At 43.1% G+C, this 14,300-nt stretch overlaps 1 protein-coding gene across 3 annotated transcripts in view; it reads right to left on the reverse strand.

The window, feature by feature from the left end:
- The window catches only part of NRG3 (neuregulin 3), a 1,991,595-nt gene that overhangs the window by 117,025 nt on the left and 1,860,270 nt on the right, over positions 1 to 14,300 (reverse strand). For all 3 annotated transcript variants that reach the window (XM_029609451.1, XM_029609452.1, XM_029609450.1), the window contains exon 6: positions 7,098 to 7,224. In XM_029609451.1, the coding sequence (XP_029465311.1) occupies positions 7,098 to 7,224 (127 nt within the window). The remainder of the gene's footprint in view (positions 1 to 7,097; positions 7,225 to 14,300) is intronic.

The following is a 14,300-nucleotide window of genomic DNA, read 5'->3' on the forward strand; positions in this document are numbered from 1 at the left end:
TGGTCAGGAGGGTGGTGGAGGCTAAGGGAGCGGTTTTAAAGGGTTGGGGTGGGTTTTTTGCTTATCGGCCGACAGCCCGAGCACGAGAGAATGCTCCCGGGACCCCTGCAGGACCACCAGGTAATTTTAAAATGTTTTTGGGGGATTGGGAGGGTGGTGGAGGCTAAGGGAGCGGTTTTAAAGGGTCAGGGTGAGTTTTTAGGTTTTGTCCTAACTCCCGTTAGTGTGCACTAACCCAATCAATGATTTTTTCAAGATAAATCGGTGGAATTTCTATTGTATCACACTCTTTAATGATTAATGACGATTTAAAAAAATATCGGACAATATTTTAAATCGTCAAAAAACGATTCACATCCCTAGTGTGAAGAACATGAAAACCAAGAGTCAGACCGAGGGTCTATCAAGTCCATCCTGTTTCTAACAGTGGTCAATCTAGGTTACAAGTACCTGACAAGTACCCAAACATAAATAGATACCATGCTACTGATGCCAGTAATAAGCAGTGTCTATTTCCAAGGTCAACATGATTAATAGCAGGTTATGCACTTCTCCACTAGGAACTTATTCATACCTTTTTTAAACCAGGCTATGATAACTGTCTTAACCACATCCTCTGCCAATAAATTCAAGAGTTTGTGTGTTGAGTGAAAAATAATGTTCTCCAATTTGTTTTATATATGCTATTTGTTAACTTCATGGAGTGTCACCTAGTCCTTGTACTATCTGCAAGAGTAAATAACCAATTCACATTTACCCGTTCAAGTCCTTTCTTGATTTTATGGACCTCTATCATATCTCCCCTCAGCTGTTGCTTCTCCAAACTATGCTGTCCTTATCTCTTTAGCCATTATTCACAAGGAGGCTTGGAATCTTTCACAACAGATTCATGAATCACTGCTTTAGATTACTTTTTCTGTAGTCCTTGGGTAATGCCATAGTTTTGCTGCTGGATGTTTGGATATCCCACAATGTTTCCTGTGTGTTTCTTCTTGACACTTCAATTTATCGAATAAATCTTAACAGAATTTAAACCAGTAGATTTTCATTTGCATCCTCACCATTTGTATGCATCAATACAGAAATGCAGCACTGAAGGTAAATCACATTATGGTGTGATGATTTCTTAGAATGACAAATAATAAAATAAAAATTCTCAGCAGTTTTAATCATTCAGATGTTCCATAATGTGTTCCTTTTGATTGCCTATTCAGAAATTCAGGCTTATTTTACCAATGAGTTTGGTAATTTTCCTTTGTGTCTTTTTTTCATCTGATGGAAATAAAACTGCATGGGGAATTGTTTTGAGAGAAAAAAATTGTAGGATGTAAGAAAGTGATAGAGTAATACTCTGGTGCTCTTGATTGATATTTGATGTAAAATTTTGTATCTAAGATAGTATAAAATATGCATATAATGGTTCAGGCCATTACAGAGTATGCATGAAGAAAGATGATGATGAAATAGTATAAGTTATCCATCTGACAGCTCTTTTACAGTTCTTTTTTGAGCCTCTGCCAAACAAACATGTATCTGCTTTCCTATGGGTCTTTATTATTTAATTCTGGTTTTGTAGTAATTTGTGGGCAGAACACAAAGCAGATACCTGCAAACATTCTGGGTTATTATTGAATGATGAGCATTCTTTTAGTAAAAGACTGAAAAAGCACTATCTGCTATGAAAGAGCATAAGGATTAGTAAGTCAGATTAGTAAGTCAGATGTAAAACATTACTAAGGCAAGCCAAGATAGAATTTGAAAAGACTAAAAGATCAATCATAGGCCTGGATTCATTATTCCGCTATAAAAATAGCCACAAGCGGAATGATTTCCGTTGTGGCTGACCTGAAAACTTTCACCCCCATAGCACCAGTAGAAAAGATGTAGTTATTTCCAGCGCTTCTGCTGGCGATAATGTGCAAAACATAATCGCCTACAGCACTACCGGCCCCTCTTATTCAAAACCCACCCAAACTCCTCCCTTTTTTACATATTCAAAGTGTGATGCAGTAATTATCACATGTGTTATCATGGTAACATATGCGATAAGGCCCTATCATGATTTGATGAATGACCCCTATAGTAACATAGTAATGACAGCAGATAAAGACCAAATGATCTATCAGTCAATCCAAACATTTTCTTATGGGAGAAACTGCTGTTCCTTGCAGATTTCCTCCATGCATGCATTCCATTAAGGGTAGCATTCCCTAAACATGTATTCCCTAGAGACAGGAGTTAATTTGTGGACAAAAAGAAAGTGAACAGTGGATTGGGAAAGGGTGGGGTTAGTGAGAGAGCAGGGTGGGGTGGAGAAGGAAGAATGAGGCCAGGGTCAGATGTGACCCGTGTGACTAGGGCTCTTTTCTGAACATACAAACACACTCACACACATGTAAACATACCCAGTTAACAGCAGAAGCAGTGGAGTTGACCGGCATCCACCTCTGACCTTGACCATTCTCCCTCATGGCTTCCTCAATTATGCCAGAAACTGTTCATTAATCAATGCCATGTGTCTGCTCCTGTCTCAGGGTAAGTGGATCTAACAAATTCTGTTTTGCTTCCTCTGGGAACTAGGGTGCCAGAAATGATCCATGGCAACACCAGCTCTGGGAGCTAGAACTAATTAACACTACCAGCTCTGCTGGGGAGCCAGAATAAATTCATTGAGTGCCAGGAAAAAGATGGCAAAAGGCCACTCTGAGTTGTTTTGTCAGAACAGAAGTTCTGACAAAACAACTGAGTTGTTTTGAGTAAGTCAGTTGTTTGAGTAACTCAGTTGTTTTGAGTAACAGAAACAGAGGATAAATTATCCCAAGGACAAGGTTGCAGTCTTGACAACTGGTACTGCTGCTCCTACATTTTAAATGTGTGCTATGTCAACCTCTTGTACTTCTTCTTTGCTCTGCAGTATCTGCTTCAGCATCACCCCTTCTTCTTCTGTTCCCCAATGAACAGGAGAGAAGGAGCTGGTTTAAGGAGCAGAGAGGCTGTTCTCTGATACTTCTGTTCCAGGCTCATTCCTTCTCTTCCTCTTTCCTGCTGGCTGTCTGAAGGAGAAAAGCTGGAGCAGAATACCCCTGCTACTCTGCCTCTTAAGACTGAAAAGAAGTGGTGGAACTGTGTTCCAGGCCATTCCCTCACAAAGTAAGTCCTGCCTAGTGGAAAGTTGAGAGAGCGAGATAGATATGATAGAGCCATATAAATATCTCAATGGTATCAATGCATAGGAAGTGGGTCTCTTCCAACAGAAAAAAGACTCTGGAATGAGGGTGAAAAGAGGTAAACTTTGGAGTAATTTAAGGACGTATTTCTTTGCAGTAAGGGTGGTGGATGTATGAAATTGCCTCTCAGTGGAGATAAGGATAATACTTAGATGCAAAAAAAGTATAGACAAAAACAGAGGATCTCTGAGGGAGTGGAAGAGATTGCAGAGCTGAGCAGTTGTTTGGAAGGCAGACAAGATGATCTGTATAATCTTTTTCTGCCATAATATTTCTCTATTTCTATTAGAGATGTGGTTCGTTTTTCGCCCGAATTAGGAAATTACACAAAATTTCCTAATTCGTTGTTGTTTTGGAGGCCCCAAAACCCGAAAATAATTTTCCCCGAATTTCGGGGAAATTTCGTTTTTCGGGTTTGCCTGGGGAGAGGGGCACACATTTTTTTTTAATTAAAAACCACCCCAAACCACCCCAAACATTTAAATTAACACCCCCCCTGATCCCGATCCCTCCCCAAGACTTACGAAGTACATCCCTGGTGGTCTAGCGGGGTCTCGGGTTCCATTTGCCCTCCATGCCCGTGCTACTGCAAGCCGTGCTCTTTAAAATGGTGCCGAATAGCCTCTGAACTACCATGTCACAGGAGCTACCGGCACCATTGGTCAGGAGGGCGCTCTTGACCCCCCAAGGCTTGCCAATAATCCCTGGGGGTCCAGCGGGGGTCCGGGAGCGATTTCGTTGTCGGCTGCCAGTAATCAAAATGGCGCCGATAGCCTTTGCCCATACTATGTCACAGAGGCTTTCGGCGCCATTGGTCAGCTCCAGTCACATGACAGGAGCACAAGATGGCGCCGATGGCCATGTGACAGGGGCTGACCAATGGCGCTGGTAGCCCCTGTGACATGATAGTTCAGAGGCTATTCGGCACCATTTTAAAGAGCACGGCTTGCAGTAGCACGGGCAGGGAGGGCAAATGGAACCCAGGACCCAACTGGCCCACCAGGGATGTACTTCGTAAGTCTTGGGGAGGGATCGGGATCGGGATGGGGGGGGTAGTTTGTATGTATGTAGAAAAATGATTTTAAATGCTTGGGGTGGGGGTTTTTTAAGCTTCCTTTGCCATTTCGTTTTTTGGCCCGGTTTCGGGTTTCCTCGTTTCGTTTTTCAAAAAAAAAAACGAAACGAGAAAACCCGAAATTTACCACGAAGTATCCGAACCGAAAAACAACCCGGCAGAAAAAAACGAAGCACATCTCTAATTTCTATGTTTCTAGAGACAAATATTTATAAGAAAACTTTTAGGGGTCGATTTTAAGAACCGCAAGTGTGCATCCATGTGCATGTGGTTCCTGGTGCGCACACATGGATGTATGTTATAAAATCCAATTGCTGTGCGCACATGCGCACCAAATTTTAAAATCCGCGCATGCATGTGTGGGCTGCCCGCGACTCATGCATGCAGGGCTTGGAATGTTACAAAGCAACGCATGGCAACGCAAGTAGGGCTTCCACAGTTCCCTTCCAGTCCATTCCAATTAAGGAGCGTACTGGGAGGGAACTTCCATATACCCCTATTTAACCTTCCTACCTTTCCCCCTCTCCTCTCTGACCCCTATTTGAATTTTTTTTATTTTTTACCTTCCTGCTCCTTTGGAGCAGTAGTAGATTCCACATGCTGACCGGCTTCCGGTGCATGTTTCCCCAGGACAGTGGCTAATGTCTCCGCCCCTCCTTGCCCAGCCCACGCTCCCAGCCCACCCCTTTTCCCTTGGCTGGCACGTCTGCATGTACTGGGTTTATGTGTGTTGCCCTTTTAAAATCCGGGCTTTAATAAGTACATTCAAAGCAAGATAGATAAACAAGGAGTAAAAGGGATGTTCGGGAATAACTAGGCTATAGCAGAAAAACTGAACCATTTTTTTCTTTTGTCTTTACTAAGAAGGATGTTGTGGAATTATCTACACTGGGAACATTCTTTTGTTGTGATGATTTAGAGAATTTAAAGTAAATCACTGTGAAAATGGAAGATCAAATTGACAAATTAAAAAGTAACAAATCGCCAAGTCTGGATGGAATTCACCCAGAGTTCCAAAAGAATTCAAATATGAAATTGCAAACCTGTCCCTAATAATCTATAACCTAGTATTAAAAAACAATCACACTACCTGAAGACTGGAGGGTGGCCAATGCAACATTAAGTTTTTTAAAAAGGGCTTCAGCAGTGATTCAGGAATCTATAGACCAGTGAGCCTGATGTTGGTGCCAGGCAAAATTGTAAAAAATAATTATTAAAAAAAATTACTGGCCATATGGATAAAAATGGCCTAATGGACAAAAGCCAACATAGATTCAGCAAAGGGAAGTGTTTCCTTATCAATAAACTGGATTTTTCCGAAAGTATTAGTAAACATGTGGATACGGATAGTGTCTCTGCATTTTCAGAAGCCATTTGACAAAGTCCCTCATGAGATAGTCCTCAGGAAATAAAAAAAGTCAAGGGTTAGAAGATGATGTCCTATTGTGGATTGTTATATAGTTAAAAAACAGGAAATAGAGAGTAGGACTAAAAGGTCAGTTTTCTCAATGAAGAAAAGTAAATATTGGAATGCACAAGAGATCTGTACTGAGACTGGGACTAGTTAACATATTCACATATGATCTGGAAAAAGAAGCAATGAGTGAAGTGATCAAATTTTCAGATGATACAGTATTATTAAAAGTTGTTAAAACACTACTGGAATTTGAGGAACTACAGAAGGACCTTGCAAGACTGCAGAAATAGGGAACAGTTTAATGTGGACAAGCACAAAGTGATACATATAGAGGAAAAAATCCTAACTGTACATAATGCTGGGTTCCATATTAGGAGTCACCATACAGGAAAAGGATTTTGGAGTTAATCTGGACAGTACAATGACATTCTCAGCTCAGTAAGCAGTGGGGGTCCAATAATCAAATAAATTGTTAGCATTTATTCACAATGGAATGGAAAATAAAATGGATAATATCAAAATACCTCTGTATCGATCCATGGTGTGACTGCATCTTTAATATTATGTGCATTAGGTTATCCCATCTCAAAAAAATATAAAGTAAGACTAAAAAAGGTACATAGAAGGGCAGCAAAAATGATAAAGAGAATGGAACAGCTCTCTTATGAAGAAAGACTAAGCAGGTTAGGACTCTTCAGCTTGGAGAAGAGGCGGCTGAAAGACAATGTAGTAGAGATTTATAAAATCATGAGTGGAGTGGAACTAAATAGAGGATACTTGTTTACCCTTTCAAAAAATACTAAAACTAGGGGGACAACCCTTGAAACTAACAGGTAGCAGATTTAAAATAAAAAAGCAGAAATATATTTTCACTCAACGTACTATCGAGCTATGGAATGTGTTTCCAGAGGACAGGGTCAAGGCATCTAGCATAGCTAGGTTTAAAAGAGTTTCAGACAACTACCTTGGTGGTAAAGTCTATAAGCCATTAGTAGTCAGGTAGATTTGGGAAAGCCATCACTTATCCCTCAGAGTGAGCAATAAGAAATATATCTACATATTGGGATATGCAGGGAAAATTGTGAATCAGATTGGCCACTATTGGAGACAGAATTCTGGGCTTGATGACTTTTTTATGACTCAGCATAGCATGATATGTTCTTATGTTCAATTATATAACCTAAAAAGCCAAAAGTAATGCACTACAAAATAGTAATGTTTTCTTTTCCTACTCCCCCAAGTGTGACTCTGCCTTTTGTTACATAAATATTTCAAGATTGTCTAAATGAGAATGAAAATAGGCAATGACCACAGATGAAGTTGATGCCTTTGGCATTTGAAGCATTTTTTCAGAATGGTAACTGATAAGATTACATACCTTTTGCATCTGGATTCTGTTTTGTGCCATGGTGTTTGATTTTTCCATCATACTAGAAGCATTTAGGCTATAGTGTTTCCCATTTCTGGTCTCTTTCAGCTGTTCCTGAATTTTTTTATTTTGTTTCCTAATAGGAAGAAATATTTATTTATTTGTTAATTTGTACATTCATTCAAACATTCTTATATTCCGCTACTTCCATTTCATTGTTCAGTGTGAATAACAAAGTTTACATTCATTAATTTTTAAAACATTTAACATAAACCATGAAAATAAAACCTAAAGACATCTCAATATACAATATACAATAAAACAGGGTGTATATATATATATATATATATATATATATATATATATATATATATATATATATATATATATATATATATATACTGGGGTAATCACTAGAGGTGTGCATTCGTTCCCTACAAATTGGTAATCCGCAACGTATGGGGCCATATTTGCTGTATTTGTGGGGAAGTGAAACGTATCACGATTCCTCACGAATACAACAAATCTTCGCCGAATTATTTGGCCGCCTAAAGGAGCCAATTTAAACAAACCCCCCACCCTCCTGACACCCCCCCCCCCAAGACTTACCAAAACTCCCTGGTGGTCCAGTGGAGGGTCTGGGAGCCATCTCCTGCACTCATACCCTTGGCTGCCGGTTTTCAAAATGGCGCCAATAGCCTTTGACCTACTATGTCACAGGGGCTACCGGTGCCATTGGTCAGCCCCTGTCACATGGTAGGAGCAATGGATGGCCGGCGCCATCTTGTGACATAGTAAGGGCAAAGGCTATCAGCACCATTTTGATTACTGGCAGCCAATGGCCCGAGTGCAGGAGATTGCTCCTGGACCCCTGCTGGACCACCAGGGGCTTTTGGCAAGTCTTGGGGGACCCTCCTGACCCCCACAAGACTTGCCAAAAGTCCAGCGGGGGTCTGGGAGCGACCTCCTGCACGCGGGCTGTCGGCTGCCAGTATTCAAAATGGTGCCGATAGCCTTTGCCCTCACTATGTCACAGGGCCCAGCCATTTTGGATCCTTCCCATTTGACATAACATGTGGGAGGGGATACCTTCTCTGCTGCCAAAGTAGTAGCCTATCCCTACACTCCCCATGGATAATGATGTTAAGCATTATCTTTGTTTAGAAAATTATATCTTTTGGCTTCGGTTCCCACTACAGGCCTATGGTGATCATAAACTTGCTAATCATCTTAATGCACTGTTTTCTGCTGTAGAAAGATTATAAAATGTGCGATGTGATCTTGATTGTACACACACATTTTTTTGAAGACTTTAAGTGGATCATACTCGAACTAATCCCGCCACATTGGAGAGGAGGTGATAGATCAGTGCTGCTGAATTTTAAAGAAAATCAATGGATATTCCGACTGCGTTCCACGGAACCACAAGAGCTGAATAAAAAAATTGATTGGTTCACCCTTATTTGAATGGCACCTTCAAAATAGCCGCGATCGTGATGTCATTTCCCATACATGGATCTTATCACAATGGAAGAACTCCCCATATACGTCACTTTCCATATATGGCATTCACCAAATTTGGGGTTATGCACATCATTTCCTGTTGTTTCCTCACGCAGTCGGAGAATCTCCCTTTAAATACGGCATTTTGCCGTGCTCCAGTTGTCAGTCACGGAGTAGATTCCTGGCAGGCTGCATTCTGGTAGCGCACGTAAGTACTCTTATTACCAGTTAGCAGTTCACATTGTTGCACTCTTTCAGAGAAATATTTCAATTATCATCGTTTTAGTGCTCAAGCAGATGCTGTTTATGGACTGATCACATACAGTCATTCAGTAAGTTCATCCTTCCAAGTCTTGAGCCATTTTCATTTATTTATTTATTTAAGGTTTTTTTTATACCGGCATTCATGAAAAACTCACATGTCGGTTTACATAAAAAACAGGGGTGCGATGAATACATTTGTAGTATATTAGCCATAGGGCATCTTACAAGAACTCTGTGTTTGTTTTCCACGTAGAATTGCATTGACAGTTTGTCGTTTCCTGGAGCTCCTTGAAGAAGGAGTAATACACTCTGAAACACTGCCGTGTCGGAGGATGGACTTCAGGACTACACATTAGGGATGTGAATCGTTTTAGGACGATTAAAATTATCGTCCGATAATTTTAATATCGTCTTAAACCGTTATGGAACACAATACAATAGAGATTCTAACGATTTATCGTTATAAATCGTTAGAATCGTGAGCCGGCACACTAAAACCCCCTAAAACCCACCCCCGACCCTTTAAATTAAATCCCCCACCCTCCCGAACCCCCCCCAAATGAGTTAAATAACCTGCGGGTCCAGCGGCGGTCCGGAACGGCAGCGGTCCGGAACGGGCTCCTGCTCCTCAATCTTGTTGTCTTCAGCCGGCGCCATTTTCCAAAATGGCGGTGAAAAATGGCGGCGGCCATAGACGAACACGATTGGACGGCAGGAGGTCCTTCCGGACCCCCGCTGGACTTTTGGCAAGTCTCGTGGGGGTCAGGAGGCCCCCCACAAGCTGGCCAAAAGTTCCTGGAGGTCCAGCGGGGGTCAGGGAGCGATTTCCCGCCGCAAATCGTTTTCGTACGGAAAATGGCGCCGGCAGGAGATCGACTGCAGGAGGTCGTTCAGCGAGGGTTCCGGCGCCTCGCTGAACGACCTCCTGCAGTCGATCTCCTGCCGGCGCCATTTTCCATACGAAAACGATTCGCGGCGGGAAATCGCTCTCTGACCCCCGCTGGACCTCCAGGAACTTTTGGCCAGCTTGTGGGGGGCCTCCTGACCCCCACGAGACTTGCCAAAAGTCCAGCGGGGGTCCGGAAGGACCTCCTGCTGTCCAATCGTGTTCGTCTATGGCCGCCGCCATTTTGGAAAATGGCGCCGGCTGAAGACAACAAGATTGAGGAGCAGGAGCCCGTTCCGGACCGCTGCCGTTCCGGACCGCCGCTGGACCCGCAGGTTATTTAAGTCATTTGGGGGGGGTTCGGGAGGGTGGGGGATTTAATTTAAAGGGTCGGGGGTGGGTTTTAGGGGGTTTTAATGTGCCGGTTTTGCGATTTTTCGATTTTTCGATTTTTCACGATTTTTCACGATATTTTACCCCCCCAAACGGCAACAATACGATTCCCTCCCCCTCCCAGCCGAAATCGATCGTTAAGACGATCGAGGACACGATTCACATCCCTACTACACATGCCATTAATTTTCTTGTGGATTGAGATAAGTGCATGCATTAGTTGTTTCATATCATACAGTGCCTGCTCTTGCGATATAGCCCCGAAGGGAGAATATCGGATATCTATGCAACCTATGATTAGATAAGCCCAGTGCTACATGGTCTTCATAATATAAGCCAGAAAGCATTTTGTGGCAATAGGTGATGTTTGCTAGATATCTTTCCAAAAAGAGTTTTCAATAGAGTTTTCATAATATAGCTGAATCGATATTTTTGTGGTTATTTCAACTTTTCAAACTATTTTTTGGGTCATCTACAGTGCTGTCTGACAGATGTCTGTCATGCTGCCAGGTGAAGATAATCTTCTGTGAGGAGTAGTGACTCTGACTCCATTAGAAGGTAAGGACAAGTCATCAATGGTGGTTGATGATGAACAGGCCAGTAACATCCCAATTGGGCATGGGTAGGTAAACTACATGCTGAGGTAATCTGTGCAAAACAATGTCAGAACAAATCTGTCAGTCTGTGCGCATCTTGGTAAGTGACATGCTGTGTTAGCCTCTGTCTATATCAGTCTCTGGAGGTGATGCAGGCCTAGTTGTTCCCTTTCTTACCACAGCAGTGCATACACCAGAACATGTACTGTGTGTGAAGACATTTAGCACACACTGGCTTTTGACACAATCAAGTCTATGCTTCTACTCTTTACAATGGATGCCTCAGATAGGGGAATATGTAGGAGGAAGAGAAAATGGCTTCTCACTTTTTACTTACTGTTCTACCTTAGCCTGACCCTGGTTTTTAATAGATTTCAGGAAGGGGGTGTGAACATTGACAGTGTTAAAACTCAAATATGCAGTTTTTCCTTGGCAGATGAGCACATATCTGCTTGTAGTATACACCTCCCCCCAGCTCCTGACTCTTCAGGCTCTTCCACCCAGCAACTGGAGTGGGCCTATTTGTACTGGTATTTTGGGGTGTGCCTGTTTGGAAGAGCTTACACTGCCAGGGAGACTGTGGTTTTTGTTTTTTTGGGTGGGGGAAGTTAAATACTGCCCACTGAATTTGGGAATGTTGGGATGCGGGGAAGGCTAATGGGGCCCTCATGGCAGCTACTATCAGGTTCTACTGATAAATGAGTCGGGGGATAGCTCTGTGTCAGCATGTTGCTGATAGCTGAGGGTGGGGGGTAGCAGACGTTTTCCCAGCACCCCTATGAGAGGTTCTATGTTTTGAGACAGAGGCCTATGTAACCACTTATCTGCTGTTGCCCGGAACCAGGCAGACTTCAATAGACTGAGTCCCACCCCTGTACTGGCCAGGGTTGTGGATCTGGACATATGTCTTAGTTAAGGATGATCTCACAGAGATACAGAAGAGGTATGTAAAAATCTACAACCCCGGCCAATACAGGGGTGGCAGCCAGTCTGTTGAAATCTGCCTGATCCTGGCAACAGCAGGGCTGATTGCTGTCTGATCCTTGGCAGTGGGGAATCTCTATCCTACACAACTCCCTGGTTCCTCCTCAGTTGTCAGAAAGCAGCTGACACAGTATTAGAGAAGGCTGCAAGAAGATGACATATTTTTTGAAGTGCGAGACCGAATAAGGCTTATGGGTTTTTTTAGTGCCTTTTAAGTGGACTGCAGACACAAGTTAAGGGCCCAAAATAATATATTGTGGGGTAGTTAGTGTCACTTGACCTAACACCACACAAGTTTTAAATATACATTATGTACTTTCTGGGCATGGAATCTGCAGCTGCCCAAGAACTAGGGTTCAATGTACTTTTCAAGTCAGCTTCTGACTAAAGATTTATGTGATGACAGCATTTGGTGCTAGACCCAGAGAGAAGGCCCATTGCTTGTTCAGAGATGATATATCTTCACCAAGCAAGAGGTCAATGGTTTCTTATTGCTGTAGTATGTCATTCCCATACCTATACAACCTATTGGCCACCAATTATATGAATAGATACCTATAGTACCTCTAGCTAAGCATTTCGACTCCTAATCTAATGGACAGCATATGGAGGTGAACACTACTTAGATAGTGGCCATCTCACATACATGCCCATGTACCCAATACACTTAGCTAAGAGTATGCTCTCTGGAGAAGGCAACAGGAGGCAATTGTGAAGCTCCACAGTAAGGAGTTTCCAGGTTTGTTCTTGCTATCTTCTTTTGGAACATACAATGAGCTTTCTGTTTAAAGGCCTTGCATGGTCTTGCATGTAAGACATTTGCCTAGTTGCAATGGCCAATGGTATTCTAACATGAAAGGCCATATGGATCCCAAACCTTGGTCCTAGTGATCCCTTAAGAAATAATCCGCACAATGAAAAGACACAACCAGAAAGTTAAGTTTCAAAATATGTGACTAGTTTAATAACCAATTGCAGTCAACAGATTGAAAGCAAGTCAAGGTCTTTGGTAATCACATTCTGCAAGGACAAGAGATAAAATAGCACATGACATTGTAACTGAAATGACCAATACATTTACTGTAGAACTGTACATAGTTACGTCAACATGACATATACAGTATTATCACCTTATCCTTTTGCAAATTCAGGATTACAGCAAAGACCACAGAAAGTGGAAGTGATAACCCAATTGCTACAGTACCGGTGTAATGTTAAAGCTGATACCAGAACAGTCCATGTTGAAAGGGGGATCCTGCGTAAGGACTACAGCATCAAAGTTCAAGAATAAGCCAGCAGGACCTGGATTGGAGAGCGCAGCATGGAGGTAGCAGGACCCGGACTGGAAAGCGCAGCATGGAGACAGAAGCGGGATGAGATGACACAGCAGCATGGAGGCAGCAGGAGGCTGAGATGACACAGTAGCATGGAGGCAGCAGCAGGATGAGAAGGTAGGAGACTCCAGCAGCAGGACCAGGAGATGAGACATGAAGAGAAGAGACACCAGCAGCAGGACCAGGTGATAAGACATGATAAGAAGAGACACTAGCAGCAGGACTGTGATTGGAGACCCCATCAAGGAGGCAGGACTATGGGCAGAGCATAGAGCAAGGCGTAAGAAACAAGCAACAGAATAACTCATGATGACAGTAGACCATACCAATCTGCAAGCTGGCACAGGAATTCTGTAGTGAGGATGGGCCCAGCAGTCTTTTTCCATCTAGCTGGTACAGGAATTCTATAGGAAAGATGGGCCCAGCAGTCTTCTTTCATCTAGCTGGCATGGAAACTCTGTAGTGAGGATGGGCCCAGCAGTCTTATTCTATTTAGCCAGCACAGGAACTCTGTAGTGAGGACAGGCCCAGCAGTCCTCTTCCATCTAGTTGGCACATGAACTCTGTAGTAAAGACGAGCCCAGCAATCATCTTCTGTCTAGCTGCAAAGGATGTCTATAGTGAGGACGGGCAAGGCTTGAGAAGTGATCTTTGAGTGAAAATTGTTACACTTTAAAACATTAACTACTTGGGAGGGGGCTCATGGCCCTTTTCCTTGCCTGATCTTTTGGATGGGTGGGAGTGGCACACTTTGGGAAAGCCTTCCCCTAGGCTGTCCCGATAGCCAGGGACTGCTGCATGGCATCTACTCCTGGGTGGTCCTGATGTGAGCCCTCCTTAGACACACCAGCTCTGCCCGTATGAGATTCAGTTAGAGGCCATGCCTCCTCTTGATATGCTCAATGGTTTTGTGGACCTGCTGTTCTGCTGCTAGTGCAGGCTGAAGTATTGTCTGCAGGACAACACTGGCATGTCCGAGTTGGTAACCTGATCAGGCTGGATATCTGTTGGATCTGGCTGGGGAATGGGCATGCTGGAGTGAGGTGGGGATTGGCCAGCTTGGTCCCATGGCATTAGTCTAGAGAGTAAGATTTATATCAAATTAAGGGGTGAACCAAAGGGTGCAAGCAACTGGTGCTCTTCTGGTGGCTGCTGGAGCTGCTCCTCCTCCTCGTCTTCCTCACTCCATTGTGTCTGTGTGTCCAATTGGAGGTTTGCCACACGAGCTGCTGCTGCTGCACTTCTGGTCCCT

The sequence above is a fragment of the Rhinatrema bivittatum genome, chromosome 7, assembly GCF_901001135.1.
Source record: "Rhinatrema bivittatum chromosome 7, aRhiBiv1.1, whole genome shotgun sequence".
Taxonomy (NCBI): domain Eukaryota; kingdom Metazoa; phylum Chordata; class Amphibia; order Gymnophiona; family Rhinatrematidae; genus Rhinatrema; species Rhinatrema bivittatum.